Genomic DNA, 19,358 nt, shown 5'->3' with positions numbered 1-19,358 from the left:
GAGGTATCAGAGCCTCTCAGTAAACCTGTTATAGGACAAGGTATCGGAGCCTCTCAGTAAACCTGTTATAGGACAAGGTATCAGAGCCTCTCAGTAAACCTGTTATAGGACAAGGTATCAGAGCCTCTCAGTAAACCTGTTATAGGACAAGGTATCGGAGCCTCTCAGTAAACCTGTTATAGGACAAGGTATCAGAGCCTCTCAGTAAACCTGTTATAGGACGAGGTATCAGAGCCTCTCAGTAAACCTGTTATAGGACGAGGTATCAGAGCCTCTCAGTAAACCTGTTATAGGACAAGGTATCGGAGCCTCTCAGTAAACCTGTTATAGGACAAGGTATTGAAGCCTCTCAGTAAACCTGTTATAGGACAAGGTATTGGAGCCTCTCAGTAAACCTGTTATAGGACAAGGTATCGGAGCCTCTCAGTAAACCTGTTATAGGACAAGGTATCAGAGCCTCTCAGTAAACCTGTTATAGGACGAGGTATCAGAGCCTCTCAGTAAACCTGTTATAGGACAAGGTATCGGAGCCTCTCAGTAAACCTGTTATAGGACAAGGTATTGGAGCCTCTCAGTAAACCTGTTATAGGACAAGGTATCGGAGCCTCTCAGTAAACCTGTTATAGGACAAGGTATCGGAGCCTCTCAGTAAACCTGTTATAGGACAAGGTATTGGAGCCTCTCAGTAAACCTGTTATAGGACAAGGTATTGGAGCCTCTCAGTAAACCTGTTATAGGACGAGGTATTGGAGCCTCTCAGTAAACCTGTTATAGGACAAGGTATTGGAGCCTCTCAGTAAACCTGTTATAGGACGAGGTATCACAGCCTCTCAGTAAACCTGTTATAGGACAAGGTATTGGAGCCTCTCAGTAAACCTGTTATAGGACAAGGTATTGGAGCCTCTCAGTAAACCTGTTATAGGACGAGGTATCAGAGCCTCTCAGTAAACCTGTTATAGGACAAGGTATTGGAGCCTCTCAGTAAACCTGTTATAGGACAAGGTATTGGAGCCTCTCAGTAAACCTGTTATAGGACAAGGTATTGGAGCCTCTCAGTAAACCTGTTATAGGACAAGGTATCAGAGCCTCTCAGTAAACCTGTTATAGGACAAGGTATTGGAGCCTCTCAGTAAACCTGTTATAGGACAAGGTATCAGAGCCTCTCAGTAAACCTGTTATAGGACAAGGTACCACAGCCTCTCAGTAAACCTGTGATAGGACAAGGTATCGGAGCCTCTCAGTAAACCTGTTATAGGACAAGGTATTGGAGCCTCTCAGTAAACCTGTTATAGGACAAGGTATCAGAGCCTCTCAGTAAACCTGTTATAGGACAAGGTATCGGAGCCTCTCAGTAAACCTGTTATAGGACAAGGTATTGAAGCCTCTCAGTAAACCTGTTATAGGACGAGGTATTGGAGCCTCTCAGTAAACCTGTTATCGGACAAGGTATCGGAGCCTCCCGGTAACCCTGTGGTCGGACGCGGCATCAGTCATTGAATTCAAACTTCTGTTCGTAAGGGATGTGGGATCCGTTTTATGAAAAATATTGAATGCAGGGAGCAGAAGGATTTACTGAGATCTGAATGTGGGAAGTTTGTGGGTGCCAGCGGAGGCCTTCTTCAAACTCCACCTCCACAAGAACTTATATTTATGCAGTGCCTTTAACGGAATAACGTGTCAAGACACTTCACAGGAGCATTATAAAACCAAATTTGACGCTGAGCCAGAGGTGGTGATTTCGGAGCAGGTGACCAAAGCTTGATCAAAGAAGTATGGTTTTAAGCAGCTGGTTAAAAGGTAGAAAGCAATGTTTCGAGGTGGAGTGTTTCACAGAGGGAATTCCAGACTTTTTGACCCAAGCAGGTGAAGACACCACAGCCAATGGTGGAGCAATTAAAATCAGGGATGGTCAAGAGGCCAAAACTTTATGTCGGAGGGTTGTGGGGCTGGAGGAGATTACAGAGGTAGGAAGGGAGGAGGCCATGGAGGGATTTGACAAGAAGGATGAGGATTTTAAAATCAATACTTTGCTTGTCTGGGAGCCAATGTAGGTCGGTGAGCACAGGGGGATGGGTGTATAGGACATGGATAGCAGAGTTTTGGATGATCTCAGGTTTATGGGAAGTAGAATGTAGGAGGCCAGCCAGGAATGCATTGGAATAGTCACGCCCAGAGTTAACAAAGGCATGGATGAGGGTTTCAGCAGCAGATGAGCTGAGGTAGGAGTGACGTCTGGTGATGCCACGGAGGTGGAAATGGGCGGTCTTAGTGATGGCGAGGATATGTGGTTGGAAGCTCAAATATGACACAGTTGCAAACAGCCTGGTTTAGCCTCAGACAGTTTCCAGGGAACAGGATGGAGTTGGTGGCAAGGGAACAGAGCTTGTGGTGGGGTCTGAAGACAATGGCGTCAGTCTTCTCATATTTAACAGGAGGAAATTTCTGTACGTTCAGTATTGGATATCGGATAAGCAAGCTGATTGTCTCGAGACACTGGAGGGTTGAGAGAGGTGGTGATGAGCTCGAGCTGGCTGTTATCAGCAGAGATGTGCAAACCAAGGTTGTGTTTTCGTATGATATCGCAGAGGGGCAGCGTGTAGTTGAGAAATAGGAGGAGGCCAAGGGTAGATCCTTGGGGGACACCAGAGGTAAGCGTGTCGGAGCAGGAAGAGAAGCCACTGAAGTTGGTCCTCTGGCAATGATTAGATCGATAACAATGGAAGCAGGCGAATGCAGTCCCACCCAGCTGGGTGACAGTAGAGAGGGGTTGGAGGAGGATGGTGTGGTCAACCATGTCAAAGGCTGTCGACAGGTCGAGAGGGACCAGGAGGGATGGTTTACCTTGATCACAGTCACATTGGATTCCATTTGTGACTTTGATAGTAGCTGTTTAGGTAGTGCGACAGGGACGAAAACCTAACTGGAGATTCAAACATGGAGTTCCGGGAAAGATGGGTATGGATTGGGGAGCTAACAACACGTTCCAGGAATTAAGAGAGGAAAGGGAGGTTGGAGATGGACTTATAGTTTGCAAAGACAGTGGGGTCAAGGGTTATTTTTGAGGGGAGGTGATGACTGATCCTCACCTGTACGAACAGCCTGCCCTCATGTTGCGCTGGAAGAAAACACGGTTTCTATCCAACTGAGAACAGGAACCATCGCCAGCACTTTTCAGGACAGTCAGGATGGTGCAAGAAGTGGTCAAAGATCTCAACGAGCATTCAAAACCATCAGGCACCAAGTGCCTCTGCGACAACAGACTGAGTACAACCTTCACTGGCACAGAACGACCGAGGAGACACATCACACCTCACAGATTCAAAACAATCCAGCCTTCGCTCTGCCAACCCAACCCAGTGTCCAGTCCCCAGGGAATACAGTGAGAACTGACCCAGCCCAGTGTCCAGTCTCCAGGAAATACAGTGAGAACTGACCCAGCCCAGTGTCCAGTCTCCAGGAAATACAGTGAGAACTGACCCAACCCAGTGTCCAGTCTCCAGGAAATACAGTGAGAACTGACCCAGCCCAGTGTCCAGTCCCCAGGAAATACAGAGAGAACTGACCCAGCCCAGTGTCCAGTCTCCAGGAAATAGTGAGAACTGACCCAGCCCAGTGTCCAGTCCCCAGGAAATACAGTGAGAACTGACCCAACCCAGTGTCCAGTCCCTAGGGAATACAGTGAGAACTGACCCAGCCCAGTGTCCAGTCTCCAGGAAATACAGTGAGAACTGACCCAGCCCAGTGTCCAGTCCCCAGGAAATACAGTGAGAACTGACCCAGCCCAGTGTCCAGTCTCCAGGAAATACAGTGAGAACTGACCCAGCCCAGTGTCCAGTCCCCAGGAAATACAGTGAGAACTGACCCAGCCCAGTGTCCAGTCCCCAGGAAATACAGTGAGAACTGACCCAGCCCAGTGTCCAGTCCCCAGGAAATACAGTGAGAACTGACCCAGCCCAGTGTCCAGTCCCCAGGAAATACAGTGAGAACTGACCCAACCCAGTGTCCAGTCTCCAGGAAATACAGTGAGAACTGACCCAGCCCAGTGTCCAGTCCCCAGGAAATACAGTGAGAACTGACCCAGCCCAGTGTCCAGTCTCCAGGAAATACAGTGAGAACTGACCCAGCCCAGTGTCCAGTCTCCAGGAAATACAGTGAGAACTGACCCAGCCCAGTGTCCAGTCTCCAGGAAATACAGTGAGAACTGACCCAGCCCAGTGTCCAGTCTCCAGGAAATACAGTGAGAACTGACCCAGCCCAGTGTCCAGTCCCCAGGAAATACAGTGAGAACTGACCCAGCCCAGTGTCCAGTCTCCAGGAAATACAGTGAGAACTGACCCAGCCCAGTGTCCAGTCTCCAGGAAATACAGTGAGAACTGACCCAGCCCAGTGTCCAGTCTCCAGGAAATACAGTGAGAACTGACCCAGCCCAGTGTCCAGTCCACAGGACTCCGCATTGCCAATATCGGATGCCTTGCCTCCGGCACTTTCTGCTCCCAAGCCCCCAGATATAAAAGGATATGTAGCCCGTTCACCATTAAAGGCCAGTATGGGTTTCCCCCTCAGGTATCCAGGATTCCCGCTCCGTCTCTCTGCTGTGTAGTTCGCTGGGTCCTGCGTACAAATTAGAAACATGACACTTCAGTAACTTGGCAGTTTACATCTGTCCAGCTGTGCCAAATACCATGTGGGATTCAACCAAATGAATTGGAACAGCACAGATCTGTAATACCCCAGCACTTTACTGTAACAGCACAGATCTGTAATATCCCAACACTCTACTGTACAGCAACAGCACAGGTCTGAAATACTGTAGCACTGTACTGCAACAGCACAGGTCTGTAAGATCCCCTGCATGTACAGTAACAGCACAATTAATATCCTGGCACTGTACAGTAACAGCACAGGCCTGCAATACCCCAACACTGTATTGTAACAGCACAAGTAATATATGGCACTGTACAGTAACAGCGCAGGTCTGTAATAATCCTAGGACTTCACTGTAACAGCATGGGTCTGCAATACCCCAGCACTGTACGGTACAGCAACAGCACAGGCCTGTAATACCACAGCATTGTACTGTCATAGCAAAGTCAGTAATGCCTCAGCACTGTACACCAACAGCATAGATCAATAATACCCTAGCACTATATTCTAACAGGACAAGACTGCAGTATAGCAGGACTGGACTGGCAAAGCACAGGTCTATAATGCTCAAGCACGTTACTGTACCAACATGGGTTTGTAATGCACCACCACTTCATTATACTGTAACAATGGGTTTCACCCTCCCAGACATTCAGATCATAAACAAGGAGTCAGTGGTTCTGAAAAAGTAAATACAAATTGTAGTTGCTAACACCTGGAAACAATGGAAAGCCTGGGAGGCTCTGCTGTAGCCTAACTTGCAGACTTTGCAAATTTGAAAAGACAAATGGCTATTGACTTTTAATTGCAGATAAATTTGACAGATTTTCAGGAGGCAGACAGGCTGTAAGGAAGACCAGAAGACCACCAGCAGTGGCAGCCTCAAGGGAAAGAGAACACGTGCTCTCAGAAGACTGATACAGCGAAAGACAGCAAAGACGGAAAATGCTTTTAAATTTGAGGTTTGCAGTGAAGTAAAAGACCAACAGGATCACCAGAGATTGCCTTATTCACAATGTCCAAGTTGAATGTGCTCGGAAAAAATGAGCAAAGATGACAGTGACTTTGAGAAAGGTCTGGAAGGTCCAACCCATTGTAACTGGGAGGAATTTGGGACTTTTAACTACAAATATTACACCATCAAGGAGAACTGTGGAAGTGTGGTGTGAGGTTTTCAAATGCTTTAATGAGTGAAGAAAATACCTATCTCTGTAATTTGGGACATCAGCCACTTACAAAGTACGATTTAGTTAGTAGGGATTCTTTGTTTAGCTGTTATAATAAGTCTTTAACATGAAACCTTGTTGTTTAATTCTTGAAATTGGTCTGGAGAGTTCAAATCTCATGTTTTCACATTAACAGTCTCACTGAGGTCATTACACTGTACACTAACAGGAGGCTGCACACATTGCCCTTCACTGTACTGTAACAGGAGACCCATGCAAACTGCGCCATACTGTACTGTAATGAAACACCCATACAGACTGTACTGTAACAGGAGACCCATGCAAACTGCGCCATACTGTACTGTAATGAAACACCCATACAGACTGTACTGTAACAGGAGACCCATGCAAAATGCGCCATACTGTACTGTAATGAAACACCCATACAGACTGTACTGTAACAGGAGACCCATGCAAAATGCGCCATACTGTACTGTAATGAAACACCCATACAGACTGTACTGTAACAGGAGACCCATGCAAACTGCGCCATACTGTACTGTAATGAAACACCCATACAGACTGTACTGTAACAGGAGACCCATGCAAACTGCGCCATACTGTACTGTAATGAAACACCCATACAGACTGTACTGTAACAGGAGACCCATGCAAACTGCGCCATACTGTACTGTAATGAAACACCCATACAGACTGTACTGTAACAGGAGACCCATGCAAACTGCGCCATACTGTACTGTAATGAAACACCCATACAGACTGTACTGTAACAGGAGACCCATGCAAACTGCGCCATACTGTACTGTAATGAAACACCCATACAGACTGTACTGTAACAGGAGACCCATGCAAACTGCGCCATACTGTACTGTAATGAAACACCCATACAGACTGTACTGGAACAGGTGACCCTTGCAGACTGGACCACACTGTACTGTAACAGGGGACCCATGCAGACGGACTCATAATGTACTGTAACAGGGGATCCATGCAGACTGACTCACAATGTACTGTAACAGGGGACCCATGCAGACTGACTCACAATGTACTGTAACAGGAGACCCAGGCAGACTGACTCACAATGTACTGTAACAGGAGACCCATGCAGACTGTTCCTCACTGTACTGGGACAGTACAGGGGCGGCACAGTGGCGCAGTGGTTAGCACCGCAGCCTCACAGCTCCAGGGACCCGGGTTCGATTCCGGGTACTGCCTGTGTGGAGTTTGCAAGTTCTCCCTGTGTCTGCGTGGGTTTCCTCCCACAAGCCAAAAGACTTGCAGGTTGATAGGTAAATTGGCCATTATAAATTGTCACTAGTATAGGTAGGTGGTAGGGAAATATAGGGACAGGTGGAATATGGGATTAGTGTAGGATTAGTATAAATGGGTGGTTGATGTTCGGCACAGACTCGGTGGGCCGAAGGGCCTGTTTCAGTGCTGTATCTCTAATCTAATCTAATCTAAACCCATGCAGACTGTTCCTCACTGTACTGGGACAGGAGACCCGTGCAGGCTGTTCCTCACTGTACTGGGACAGGAGACCCGTGCAGACTGTTCCTCACTGCACTGGGACAGGAGACCCGTGCAGACTGTTCCTCACTGTACTGGGACAGGAGACCCATGCAGGCTGTTCCTCACTGTACTGGGACAGGAGACCCATGCAGGCTGTTCCTCACTGTACTGGGACAGGAGACCCGTTCAGACTGTTCCTCACTGCACTGGGACAGGAGACCCGTGCAGGCTGTTCCTCACTGTACTGGGACAGGAAACCCGTCCAGGCTGTTCCTCACTGTACTGGGACAGGAGACCTGTGCAGACTGTTCCTCACTGTACCGGACCAGGAGACCCGTGCCGACTGTTCCTCACTGTACTGGGACAGGAGACCCGTGCAGACTGTTCCTCACTGTACTGGGACAGGAGACCCGTGCAGGCTGTTCCTCACTGTACTGGGACAGGAGACCCGTGCAGGCTGTTCCTCACTGTACTGGGACAGGAGACCCGTGCAGGCTGTTCCTCACTGTACTGGGACAGGAGACCCATGCAGACTGTTCCTCACTGCACTGGGACAGGAGACCCGTGCAGGCTGTTCCTCACTGCACTGGGACAGGAGACCCATGCAGACTGTTCCTCACTGTACTGGGACAGGAGACCCGTGCAGACTGTTCCTCACTGTACTGGGACAGGAGACCCGTGCAGGCTGTTCCTCACTGCACTGGGACAGGAGACCCGTGCAAGCTGTTCCTCACTGTACTGGCACAGGAGACCCGTGCAGACTGTTCCTCACTGTCCTGGGACAGCAGACCCGTGCAGGCTGTTCCTCACTGTACTGGGACAGGAGACCCGTGCAGACTGTTCCTCACTGTACTGGGACAAAAGACCCGTGCAGGCTGTTCCTCACTGCACTGGGACAGGAGACCTGTGCAGACTGTTCCTCACTGTACTGGGACAGGAGATCCGTGCAGACTGTTCCTCACTGTACTGGGACAGAAGACTTACGCAGACTGTTCCTCACTGTATTGGAACAGGAGACCCGTGCAGACTGTTCCTCACTGTACTGGAACAGGAGACCCGTGCAGACTGTTCCTCACTGTACTGGGACAGGAGACCCGTGCAGACTGACCCGTGCAGGCTGTTCCTCACTGTACAGGGACAGGAGACCCGTGCAGACTGTTCCTCACTGTACTGGGACAGGAGACCCGTGCAGACTGTTTCTTACTCTACTTGGACAGGAGACCCGTGCAGACTGTTGCTCACTGTGCCGGGACAGGAGACCCGTGCAGACTGTTTTTCACTGTGCCGGGACAGGAGACCCATGCAGATTGTTCCTCACTGTGCCGGGACAGGAGACCCGTGCAGACTGTTCCTCACTGTGCCGGAACAGGAGACCCGTGCAGGCTGTTCCTCACTGTACTGGGACAGGAGACCCGTGCAAACTGTTCCTCACTGTACTGGGACAGGAAACCCGTGCAGACTGTTCCTCACTGGACTGGGACAGGAGACCCGTGCAGACTGTTCCTCACTGTACTGGGACAGGAAACCCGTGAAGGCTGTTCCTCACTGTACTGGGACAGGAGACCCGTGAAGGCTGTTCCTCACTGTACTGGGACAGAAGACTTGCGCAGACTGTTCCTCACTGTACTGGGACAGGAAACCCGTGAAGGCTGTTCCTCACTGTACTGGGACAGGAGACCCGTGAAGGCTGTTCCTCACTGTACTGGGACAGGAGACCCATGCAGACTGTTCCTCACTGTACTGGGACAGGAGACCCGTGAAGGCTGTTCCTCACTGTACTGGGACAGGAGACCCATGCAGACTGTTCCTCACTGTACTGGGACAGGAGACCTATGTAGACTGTTCCTCACTGTACTGGGATAGGAGACCCGTGCAGACTGTTCCTCAGTGTACTGGGACAGGAGACCCGTGCAGACTGTTCCTCACTGTACCGGGACAGGAGACCCGTGCAGGCTGTTCCTCACTGTACTGGGACAGGAAACCCGTCCAGGCTGTTCCTCACTGTACTGGGACAGGAGACCCGTGCAGACTGTTCCTCACTGTACTGGGACAGGAGACCCATGCAGACTGTTCCTCACTGTACCGGGACAGGAGACCCGTGCCGACTGTTCCTCACTGGAATCTAATGGGAGACCTGCCCAGACTGTCCCGCAATAGAAACATAGAAAATAGGAGTAGGCCATTTGGCCCTTCGAGCCTGCTCCGCCATTCATTATGATCATGGCTGATCATCCAACTCAGTCACCTGTTCCCGCTTTCACCCCATATCCTTTGATCCCTTCAAACCTATGAGCAACATTTAACTCTTTCTTGAAAACATACAATGTTTTGGCCTCAACTGCTTTCTGTGGTGGCGAATTCCACAGGTTCACCATTCTCTGGGTGAAGAAATTTCTGCTCATCTCAGTCCTGAAAGGTTTATCCCGCTTCCTTAGGCTATGACCTCTGGTTCTGGACTCCCCCACCATCGGGAACATCCTTCCTGCATCCTGTCAAGTCCTGTTCGAATTTTATAGGTTTCTATGAGATCCCCCCTCACTCTTCTGAACTCCAGCGAATATAGAGTCATAGAAAGATACAGCACCGAAACAGGCCCTTCGGCCCACCGAGTCCGCGCTGACCATCAACCACCCATTTATACTAATCCTACATTGATCCTATTTCCCTTTCACATCCCCACCTTACCTCAATTCTCCTACCACCTACCTACACTAGGGGCAATCTACAATGGCCAATTTACTTACCAGCCCGCAAGTCTTCGGCATGTGGGAGGAAACCGGAGCACCCGGCGGAAACTCACGCGGTCACAGGGAGAACTTGCAAACTCCGCACAGCAGCACCCAGAACCGAACCCGGGTCGCTGGACCTGTGAGGCTGTGGTGCTAACCACTGCACCACCCTAACCGACTCAATCTCTCCTCATACGTCAGTCCCGCCATCCCAGGAATCAGTCTGGTAAACCTTTGCTGTACTCCCTCTATACCAAGAACATCCTTCCTCAGATAAGGAGACCAAAACTGCACACAATATTCCAAGTGTGGCCTCACCAAGGCCCTGTATAATTGCAACAAGACATCCCTGCTCCTGTACTCAAATCCTCTCGCTATGAAGGCCAACATACTATTTGCAACCGCCTGTTGCATCTGCATGCTTACTTTCAGCGACCAGTGTACGAGAACACCCAGGTCTCATTTTACATATGCCCCTCTCGCAGTTTATAGCCGTTCAGATGATAATTTGCCTTCCTGTTTTTGCTACCAAAGTGGATAACCTCACATTTATCCACATTATACTGCATCTGCCATGCATTTGCCCACTCACTCAACTTGTCCAAATCAGCCTGAAGCTTCTCTGCATCCTCCTCACAACTCACCCTCCTACCCAGTTTTGTATCATCTGCAAATTTGGAGATATTACATTTAGTTCCCTCATCTAAATCATTAATATATATGTGAATAGCCGGGGTCCTAGCACCGATCCCTGCAGTACTCCACTAGTCACTGCCTGCCATTTGGAAAAAGACCCATTTATCCCTACTCTTTGTTTCCTATCTGCCAATCAATTTTCTATCCATCGTAATACACTACACCCAATCCCATGCGCTTTAATTTTACACGCTAATTTCCTAGGTGGAACTTTATCGAAAGCCTTCTGAAAGTCCAAATAAACCACATCCACTGGCTCCCCCTCATCAACTCTACTAGTTACATCCTTGAAGAATTCTGGTAGATTTGTAAGCATGATTTCCCTTTCGTAAATCCATGCTGACTCCGTCCGATTCTACCACTGTTCTCCAAGTGCTCTGCTATAAAATCTTTGATAACGGACTCTAGAATTTTCCCCACTACCAATGTCAGGCTGACTGCTCTATAATTCCCTGCTTTCTCTCGACTTCCCTTTTTAAATACTGGGGTTACATTAGCTACCCTCCAATCTGTAGGTACTGTTCCAGAGTCGATAGAATCTTGGAAGACGACCACCAACGCATCCACAATTTCTAGGGCCACTTCCTTAAGTACTCTGGGATGCAGACCATCAGGCCCTGGAGATTTATCGGCCTTCAATCCCATCAATTTCCCCAACACCATTTCTCTACTAATACTCATTTCCTTCAGTTCTTCTCTCTCACTAAACCCTGTGTTCCCCAATATTTTTGATCCGATATTTGTGTCCTCCTTTGTGAAGACAGTATGCATTTAGTTGGTCAGCCATTTCTTTGTTCCCCGTAATAAATTCCCCTGTGTCTGACTTTAGGGACCTACATTTGTCTTCACTAATCTTTTTCTGTTCACATACCTACAGAAACTTTTACAGTCAGTTTTTATGTTCCCCGCAAGCTTGCTCGCGTACTCTATTTTCCCCTTCTTAATCAATCCCTTGGTCCTCCTTTGCTGAATTCTAAACTGCTCCCAATCCTCAGGTTTGTTGTTTTCTCTGGCGAATTTATATGCCTCTTCCTTGGATCTAATGCTATCTCTAATTTCCCTTGTAAGCCATGGTTTGGCTACTTTTTCCCATTTTACTTTTGCACCAGACAGGAATAAACAATTGTTGCAGTTCATCCATGTGCTCTTTGAATGTTTGCCATTGCCTTTCCACCGTTGTCCCTTTAAGTAACGTTCCCCATTCCATCATAGCCAAGTCACACTTCATGCATTCATAGTTTCCTTTACTCAGATTCAAGACCCGAGTCTCAGAATCAACTATGTCACTCTCCATCTTGATGAAGAATTCTATCATATCATGGTCGCTCATCCCCAAGGGGTTGCGCACAACTAGATTGTCAATTATTCCTCTCTCATTACACAATACCCAGTCTAGGATGGCCTGTTCCTCAACGTATTGGTCGAGAAAACCATCCCGTATACACTCCAAGAATTCCTCCTCTATGGTATTGTGACTAATTTGATTTGCCCAATCTATATGCGGATTAAAGTCACCCATAATTACAGATGTTCCTTTATTGCATGCATCTCTAATTTTCTGTTTAATGCCATTCTCAACATCACCACTACAGTTTGGGGTCTATATACAAACCCCCACTAACGTTTATTGCCCCTTAGTGTTTCTCAGCTCTACCCATACAGATTCCACCTCGTCTGAGCTAATATCTTTCCTCACTATTGCATTAATTAATTCCCTCTTTAACCAGCAATGCAACTCCACCGCCTTTTGTTTTTTTGTCTGTCCTTCCTAAATACTGAATACCCCTGGATGTTCATTTCCCATCCCTGGTCATATTACAGCCATGTCTCCGTAATCCAGACTATATCATACCCGTTTACATCTATTTGCGTGACTAATTCATCCACTTTATTGCGAATGCTCCGTGTGTTCAGGCACAAACCCTTGAGGCTTGTCTTTTTAATGTTACTTGGCCCCTTCCCACTATTTTTCACTGTGGCCCTGTTTGATTCTGGCCCATTGATTTCTTTGCCTATCACTTTTCTCATTCCTCTTACTGTCTTTCTCTCTCGTCTTTGATCCCCCCTCCTCTGACTCCTTAAGGTTCCCATCCCCCTGCCATTTTAGTTTAAACCTTCCCAACCACTCTGGCAAATACTCCCCCGAGGACATCAGTCCTGGTGCTGCCCAGGTGTAACCCGTCCAGTTTGTACTGGTCCCATCTCCCTCAGAACTGGTTCCAATGTCCCATGAATCTAAAACCCTCCCCCTGACACCATCTCCTCAGCCACATATTCATCCGATATATCCTGCTATTTCTACTCTGACTAGCATGTGGCACTGGTAGTAATACTGAAATCACCACCTTTGAGGTCCTGCTTTTCAACTTACTTCCTAATTCCCTATATTCTGCTTTTAGGACCACGTCCTTTTTTTTTCCCGACGTCATTTGTACCAATGTGTAGCACGACCACTGGCTGTTCACTCTGCCCCTTCAGAATGTCCTGTAACCGCTCTGAGACATCCTTGCGCCTAGCACCAGGGATGCAACATACCATCCTGGAGTCTCGTTTGCGGCCACAGAAATACCGAGCTATTCCCCTTACAATTGAATCCCCGTGTAGGATTAGTATAAATGGGTGGTTGATGGTCGGCACAGACTCGGTGGGCCGAAGGGCCTGTTTCAGTGCTGTATCTCTAAAAAAAAAAACTATTGCATTCCCACACTTTTTACTCCTCCCCTGTGCAGCAGAGCCAACCGTGGTGCAACGAATTGGGCTGTTACTGCTTTCCCCTGAGAGGCCATTCCTCCCAACAGTATCCAGAGCAGTAAATCTGTTTTGCAGGGGAATAACCACATGAGATTCCTGTACTGCCTGCCAAGTCCTCTTGCTCTGCCTGGTGGTCACCCATTCCCCTTCCTGCCTGTGGGGTCTGCACCTCGCTATACCTGCTATCCACGATACTCTCCGCCTCATGGATGCTCCACAGTGTCCCCAGCTGCTGCTCCAGCTCCAAAACTCGGGCTTCCAGGAGCTGCACATTTCCCCATTACAGTAGTCTGCACAGCGTTCCCCCAATGTAGCGCAACGGGAGACCCTTGCAGACTGTTCCTCGCTATACTGTAATAGAAGAACTGGGTAGACTGTCCCTCAATGTACTGTAACAAGTGACTCATGCAGAATGTCCCTACTGTACTGTAACAGAATACTCGTGTTGACTGTCCCGCTCTGCAACACCAGACATGTGCTGACTGTCCCGCACTGTAGTCTAACAGCAGATCCATGTGAACTGTCTCTCAATATATTGTAACAGGAGATCTGTGCAGACTGTCCCGGGCTGCACTGTCATTGCAGACCTATGCAGATAGTCCCTCATTGCACTGTACTGTAGTGGGAGACCCATACTAACTGTATCATACAGTACTGTAAGAGGAGACCCATGAAGACTGTACCGCAATGTACTGTAGCTGGAGTCCCATGTAGACTGTATTGTAATGGGATACTCGTGCAGACTTTCCTTCACTGCACTGTAACAGAGACCTGTCCAGACTCTACCGCACTGTAATGTAATGGGGGAACATGCAGACTGTCCTTCACTGCACTGTAACAGGAGACCTGTCCAGACTGTGCCACATTGAAATACAACAGGAGACCCATATATAAGGTCCCTTAATGTACTATAACAGATATTCCGTCCTACGCTGTGACAGGAGAACCGTTCAAACTGCACCACACGGTACTCTAATGGGAGAGCTATGCAGACTGTCCTGCACTCAACTGTAACAGGAGACCTTTGTGGATTGTACCTCACTGTGCTGTAACAGGAGACCTTTGTGGATTGTACCTCACTGTGCTGTAACAGGAGACCCATGAAGACTTCCCCTCAACAATTTTTGTTCATGGGATGTGGGCATGGCTGGCTATGTCAGCATTTATTGCCCATCCCTAATTGCCCTTGAGAAGGTGGTGGTGAGCTGCCTTCTTGAACCGCTGCAGTCCATGTGGGGGAACTACACCCAGAGTGCTGTTAGGAAGGGAGTTCCAGGAATTTGACCCAGCGACAGTGAAGCAATGACGATATAGTTCCAAGTCAGGATGGTGTGTGAATTGGAGGGGAACTTGCAGGTGGTGGTGTTTCCATGCATCTGCTGCCCTTGTCCTTCTCGGTGGTAGATGTCACGGGTATGGACGGTGCCGTCTGAATAGCCTTGGTGCATTGCTGCAGTGCATCTTGTAGATGGTACACAATGCTGCCACTGTGCGTCAGTGCAGGAGGGAGTTAATGTGGACTGTACTGTTAAAGGAGACAAGTGGAGACTACCGCACTGTACCGCAACAGGAGATCTGTGCTAACTTAACTGTACCATACTGCTGTAACAGGAGACCCGTGCAGACTGTCCCTCATTGTATGTAAACAGGAGACCAACAGAGACTGTGCCGCGCTGTATTTAAAGGGAGACCCTTACTGACTGTACCACACTGCATTGCAATAGCAGACCCGTGCAGTGTCCCTCAATGTACTGCAGCATTTGTTGCTGTTCACATTTACATCTCAGAAACAATTTGGGCCTTGAACTTACTGCAATGAAGAAAATGTGGAAGTTCTGCTGGATCTTGGTTGCAGACAATGTGATGTTGGTGAGGCCAAAGGTCACCTGGGCTCCAAGGATCCCCTCTTCCCCTTTGTACTTGATGCGGTAGGTCACCTGAAAGAACAGATTTCATTGATCTGGGCTATACTATTATAACAACTACTCACAATTATAAAGCACATTTAACACTGTAAAATGTCCCAAGGTATTTCACAGGAACGTTATGAGAGAACAACTGACAACAAGTAACATGAGGAGATATTAGGCCAGGTGACCAAAATATTTGGTCAGAGGGATAGGTGTGAAGGAGCATCATAAAGGAGGAGCGAGAGATGGAGAGGTTTAGAGAGGAAATTGCAGAGTTTAGGGTCCAGGCAGCTGAACTGTCGGCTCCCAATGGTTGGGTGAAGTAAATCAGCAGTGGACAAGGGCCCAGAACTGGAGGAGCACAGAGATCTCAGAGGTCTGTAGGGCTGCAGGAAGGTACAGGGTTAAGGAAAGGGATAGGGAGGGACTGGGCCACAGAGGAAATTACAGAGATGGGGGTGGGGGCCCAGACTTTGGAAAGATCTGAACACGAGGGTGAGAATTGTACAGCTGGAGGAGATGACAGTACTAGAGCGGGGTGAGGCTGCGGAGGGATCTGAACACGGATGAGAATTGTAGGGTTGGTGGAGATTACAGTCAGAGAGGGAGGAGCGCGGCAGGAGCGGGGAGAGAGAGGGAGGAGCGCGGCGGGGGTGGAGAGAGGGAGGAGCGCGGCGGGGGCGGAGAGAGGGAGGAGCGCGGCGGGGGCGGAGAGAGGGAGGAGCGCGGCGGGGGCGGAGAGAGGGAGGAGCGCGGCGGGGGCGGAGAGAGGGAGGAGCGCGGCGGGGGCGGAGAGAGGGAGGAGCGCGGCGGGGGCGGAGAGAGGGAGGAGCGCGGCGGGAGCGGAGAGAGGGAGGAGCGCGGCGGGAGCGGAGAGAGGGAGGAGCGCGGCGGGAGCGGAGAGAGGGAGGAGCGCGGCGGGAGCGGAGAGAGGGAGGAGCGCGGCGGGAGCGGAGAGAGGGAGGAGCGCGGCGGGAGCGGAGAGAGGGAGGAGCGCGGCGGGAGCGGAGAGAGGGAGGAGCGCGGCGGGAGCGGAGAGAGGGAGGAGCGCGGCGGGAGCGGAGAGAGGGAGGAGCGCGGCGGGAGCGGAGAGGGAGGAGCACCGCGGAAGCGGGGAGAGAGAGGAGTACGGCGGGAGCGGAGAGAGAGAGGAGCGCGGCGGGAGCGGAGAGAGAGAGGAGCGCGGCGGGAGCGGGGAGAGAGAGGAGCGCGGCGGGAGCGGGGAGAGAGAGGAGCACGGCGGGAGCGGGGAGAGAGAGGAGTACGGCGGGAGCGGAGAGAGAGAGGAGTGCGGCGGGAGCGGAGAGAGAGAGGAGTGCGGCGGGAGCGGAGAGAGAGAGGAGTGCGGCGGGAGCGGAGAGAGAGAGGAGCACGGCGGGAGCGGGGAGAGAGAGGAGCGCGGCAGGAGCGGGGAGAGAGGAGTGCGGCGGGAGCGGGGAGAGAGAGGAGCACGGCGGGAGCGGAGCGAGAGAGCAGCACGGCGGGAGCGGGGCGAGAGAGCAGCACGGCGGGAGCGGGGAGAGAGAGCAGCACGGCGGGAGCGGGGAGAGAGAGGAGTACGGCGGGAGCGGAGAGAGAGAGGAGTGCGGCGGGAGCGGGGAGAGAGAGGAGCACGGCGGGAGCGGGGAGAGAGAGGAGCACGGCGGGAGCGGGGAGAGAGGAGTACGGCGGGAACGGAGAGAGAGAGGAGCACGGCGGGAACGGAGAGAGAGAGGAGCACGGCGGGAGCAGAGAGGGAGAAGCGCACGGCAGGAGCAGAGAGAGAGAAGCGCACGGCAGGAGCAGAGAGAGAGAAGCGCACGGCAGGAGCAGAGAGAGAGAAGCGCACGGCAGGAGCAGAGAGAGAGAAGCGCACGGCAGGAGCAGAGAGAGAGAAGCGCACGGCAGGAGCAGAGAGAGAGAAGCGCACGGCAGGAGCAGTGAGAGAGAGAAGCGCACGGCGGGAGCAGCACGAGGCAAAGCAGGGAAAAATCAAAAAGTGGCATCAGAGTGACGTCACACTCAACAGTGAGTGCAGGAAACAGAGTCGCCGGGGGTGAGTATACAGGTAAACCTTTAATTTAATTTAAATCAAACAAAGCATCAAACATCACAGGCAAGCAGGTCAGTGATTGGTTTGGGAAGAAGCTACCTGTTTGGTGACTATCTGGTAAGTGATTAAGGTTCATTCTAATCCTAACATTTAAAACAGTAAAGGAACTAGTGGTAAGCATAATAAAATATATATTAAAAGGGAAAATAAAAGAAATAACTGAATAAAATAATTAAGTAGTTAATTAAAACACATTAAGGATGGCAGGACAGGTGATGTGTCACAGAGGGATAGGTGTGAAGGAGCATCATAAAGGAGGAGCGAGAGATGGAGAGGTTTAGAGAGGAAATTGCAGAGTTTAGGGTCCAGGCAGCTGAACTGTCGGCTCCCAATGGTTGGGTGAAGTAAATCAGCAGTGGACAAGGGCCCAGAACTGGAGGAGCACAGAGATCTCAGAGGTCTGCAGGGCTGCAGGAAGGTACAGGGTTCAGGAAAGGGATAGGGAGGGACTGGGCCACAGAGGAAATTACAGAGATGGGGGTGGGGGCCCAGACTTTGGAAAGATCTGAACACGAGGGTGAGAATTGTACAGCTGGAGGAGATGACAGTACTAGAGCGGGGTGAGGCTGCGGAGGGATCTGAACATGGATGAGAATTGTAGGGTTGGTGGAGATTAGTCAGAGAGGGAGGAGCGCGGCAGGAGCGGGGAGAGAGAGGGAGGAGCGCGGCGGGGGCGGAGAGAGGGAGGAGCGCGGCGGGAGTGAAGAGAGGGAGGAGCGCGGCGGGAGTGGAGAGAGGGAGGAGCGCGGCGGGAGCGGAGAGAGGGAGGAGCGCGGCGGGAGCGGAGAGAGGGAGGAGCGCGGCGGGAGCTTCAGCTTCAGCATGTGGGAGCTCCTGGATGCCAGTGTGATCCAGGTCAAACACGTCTGCCATTAAGTTTTTGCAGCTCGAAGAGCTTCGTCTCAGAGACATTGCACTGGAGTCCGAGCTGCAGACACTGCAACACGTCAGGGAGGGGGAAAGTTACCTGGACGCTTTGTTTCAGGAGGTGGTCACACCCTTAGGATAGGGTCTTCTGATTTGGTCAGGGACAGGAGAGTGTGGCTGCAGCTGAGGCAGGTAAGGGGACCCAGAGGGGAGGAGTGCAGGAGCCTCAGCCTTTGCGATTATCCAACAGGTTTGAGGTTCTTTCAGGTTGTTTGGATGAGAGTGGGGGCTGCAGCGTGAATGAGCAACCTGACCTTGGCACCATGGTACAGGAAGCCATTCAAGTGGAGGGAGAAAAAAGGAATGTAGTAGTAGGGGACAGTATAGTTAAGGGGATTGACACTGTTCTCTGCAGCAAACAGCGAGAGTCCAGACAGCTGTGGTGCCTGCCTGGTGCCAGGGTTCGGGACACCTGCTCAGGACTGAGAGTAAATAACAGTGGGAGGGGGAGGATCCAGTCATTGTGGTCCATTTATTTAACAACAACACAGGCAGGACAAGGAAAGAGGTTCTGCATAGTCAATATGAGGAACTCGGCACCAAACTAAGAAGCAGAACCTCAAAGGTAACAATATCTGGATCATTACCTGAGCCACGTACAAGTTGGCATCGGGAAAATAAGATGAAAGAAATTAATGCACGAGTCAAAGAATGGTGTGGAAGAAGTGGGTTCCGGTTTCTGGGGCACTGGCACCAGTACTGGGGAAAGTGGTGGCTGTACTATTGGGACGATCTACACCTGAACTGTGCTGGGGCTGCTATCCTAACAAGCCGCATAACTGGGGAAGTAGAGAGGGTTTAAAACTCAATAGTGGGGGCAAGGAATCAAATGTGGGAAGATATGGTAAATCAAGGATTTGAGACAAGTCAAGAGAGAAAGGTATTATTTTTGAGAAATGATAAATAGATT

General features: G+C 50.3%; 1 protein-coding gene across 1 annotated transcript in view; it reads right to left on the bottom strand.

Moving 5' to 3' along the window:
* LOC137352699 (tectonic-3-like) overlaps positions 1 to 19,358 on the bottom strand; it is a 252,268-nt gene that overhangs the window by 44,687 nt on the left and 188,223 nt on the right. Inside the window, exons 10-12 of the mRNA XM_068018427.1 lie at positions 15,331 to 15,456; positions 4,520 to 4,611; positions 3,087 to 3,188 (exon numbers count right to left, since the gene is read on the bottom strand). Coding sequence (XP_067874528.1) covers positions 3,087 to 3,188; positions 4,520 to 4,611; positions 15,331 to 15,456 — 320 coding nt within the window. The remainder of the gene's footprint in view (positions 1 to 3,086; positions 3,189 to 4,519; positions 4,612 to 15,330; positions 15,457 to 19,358) is intronic.

The sequence above is a fragment of the Heterodontus francisci genome, chromosome 39 (genome assembly GCF_036365525.1).
Source record: "Heterodontus francisci isolate sHetFra1 chromosome 39, sHetFra1.hap1, whole genome shotgun sequence".
In the NCBI taxonomy this organism is placed as follows: Eukaryota; Metazoa; Chordata; class Chondrichthyes; order Heterodontiformes; family Heterodontidae; genus Heterodontus; species Heterodontus francisci.
This window is presented reverse-complemented; position numbering and strand designations above follow the sequence as displayed.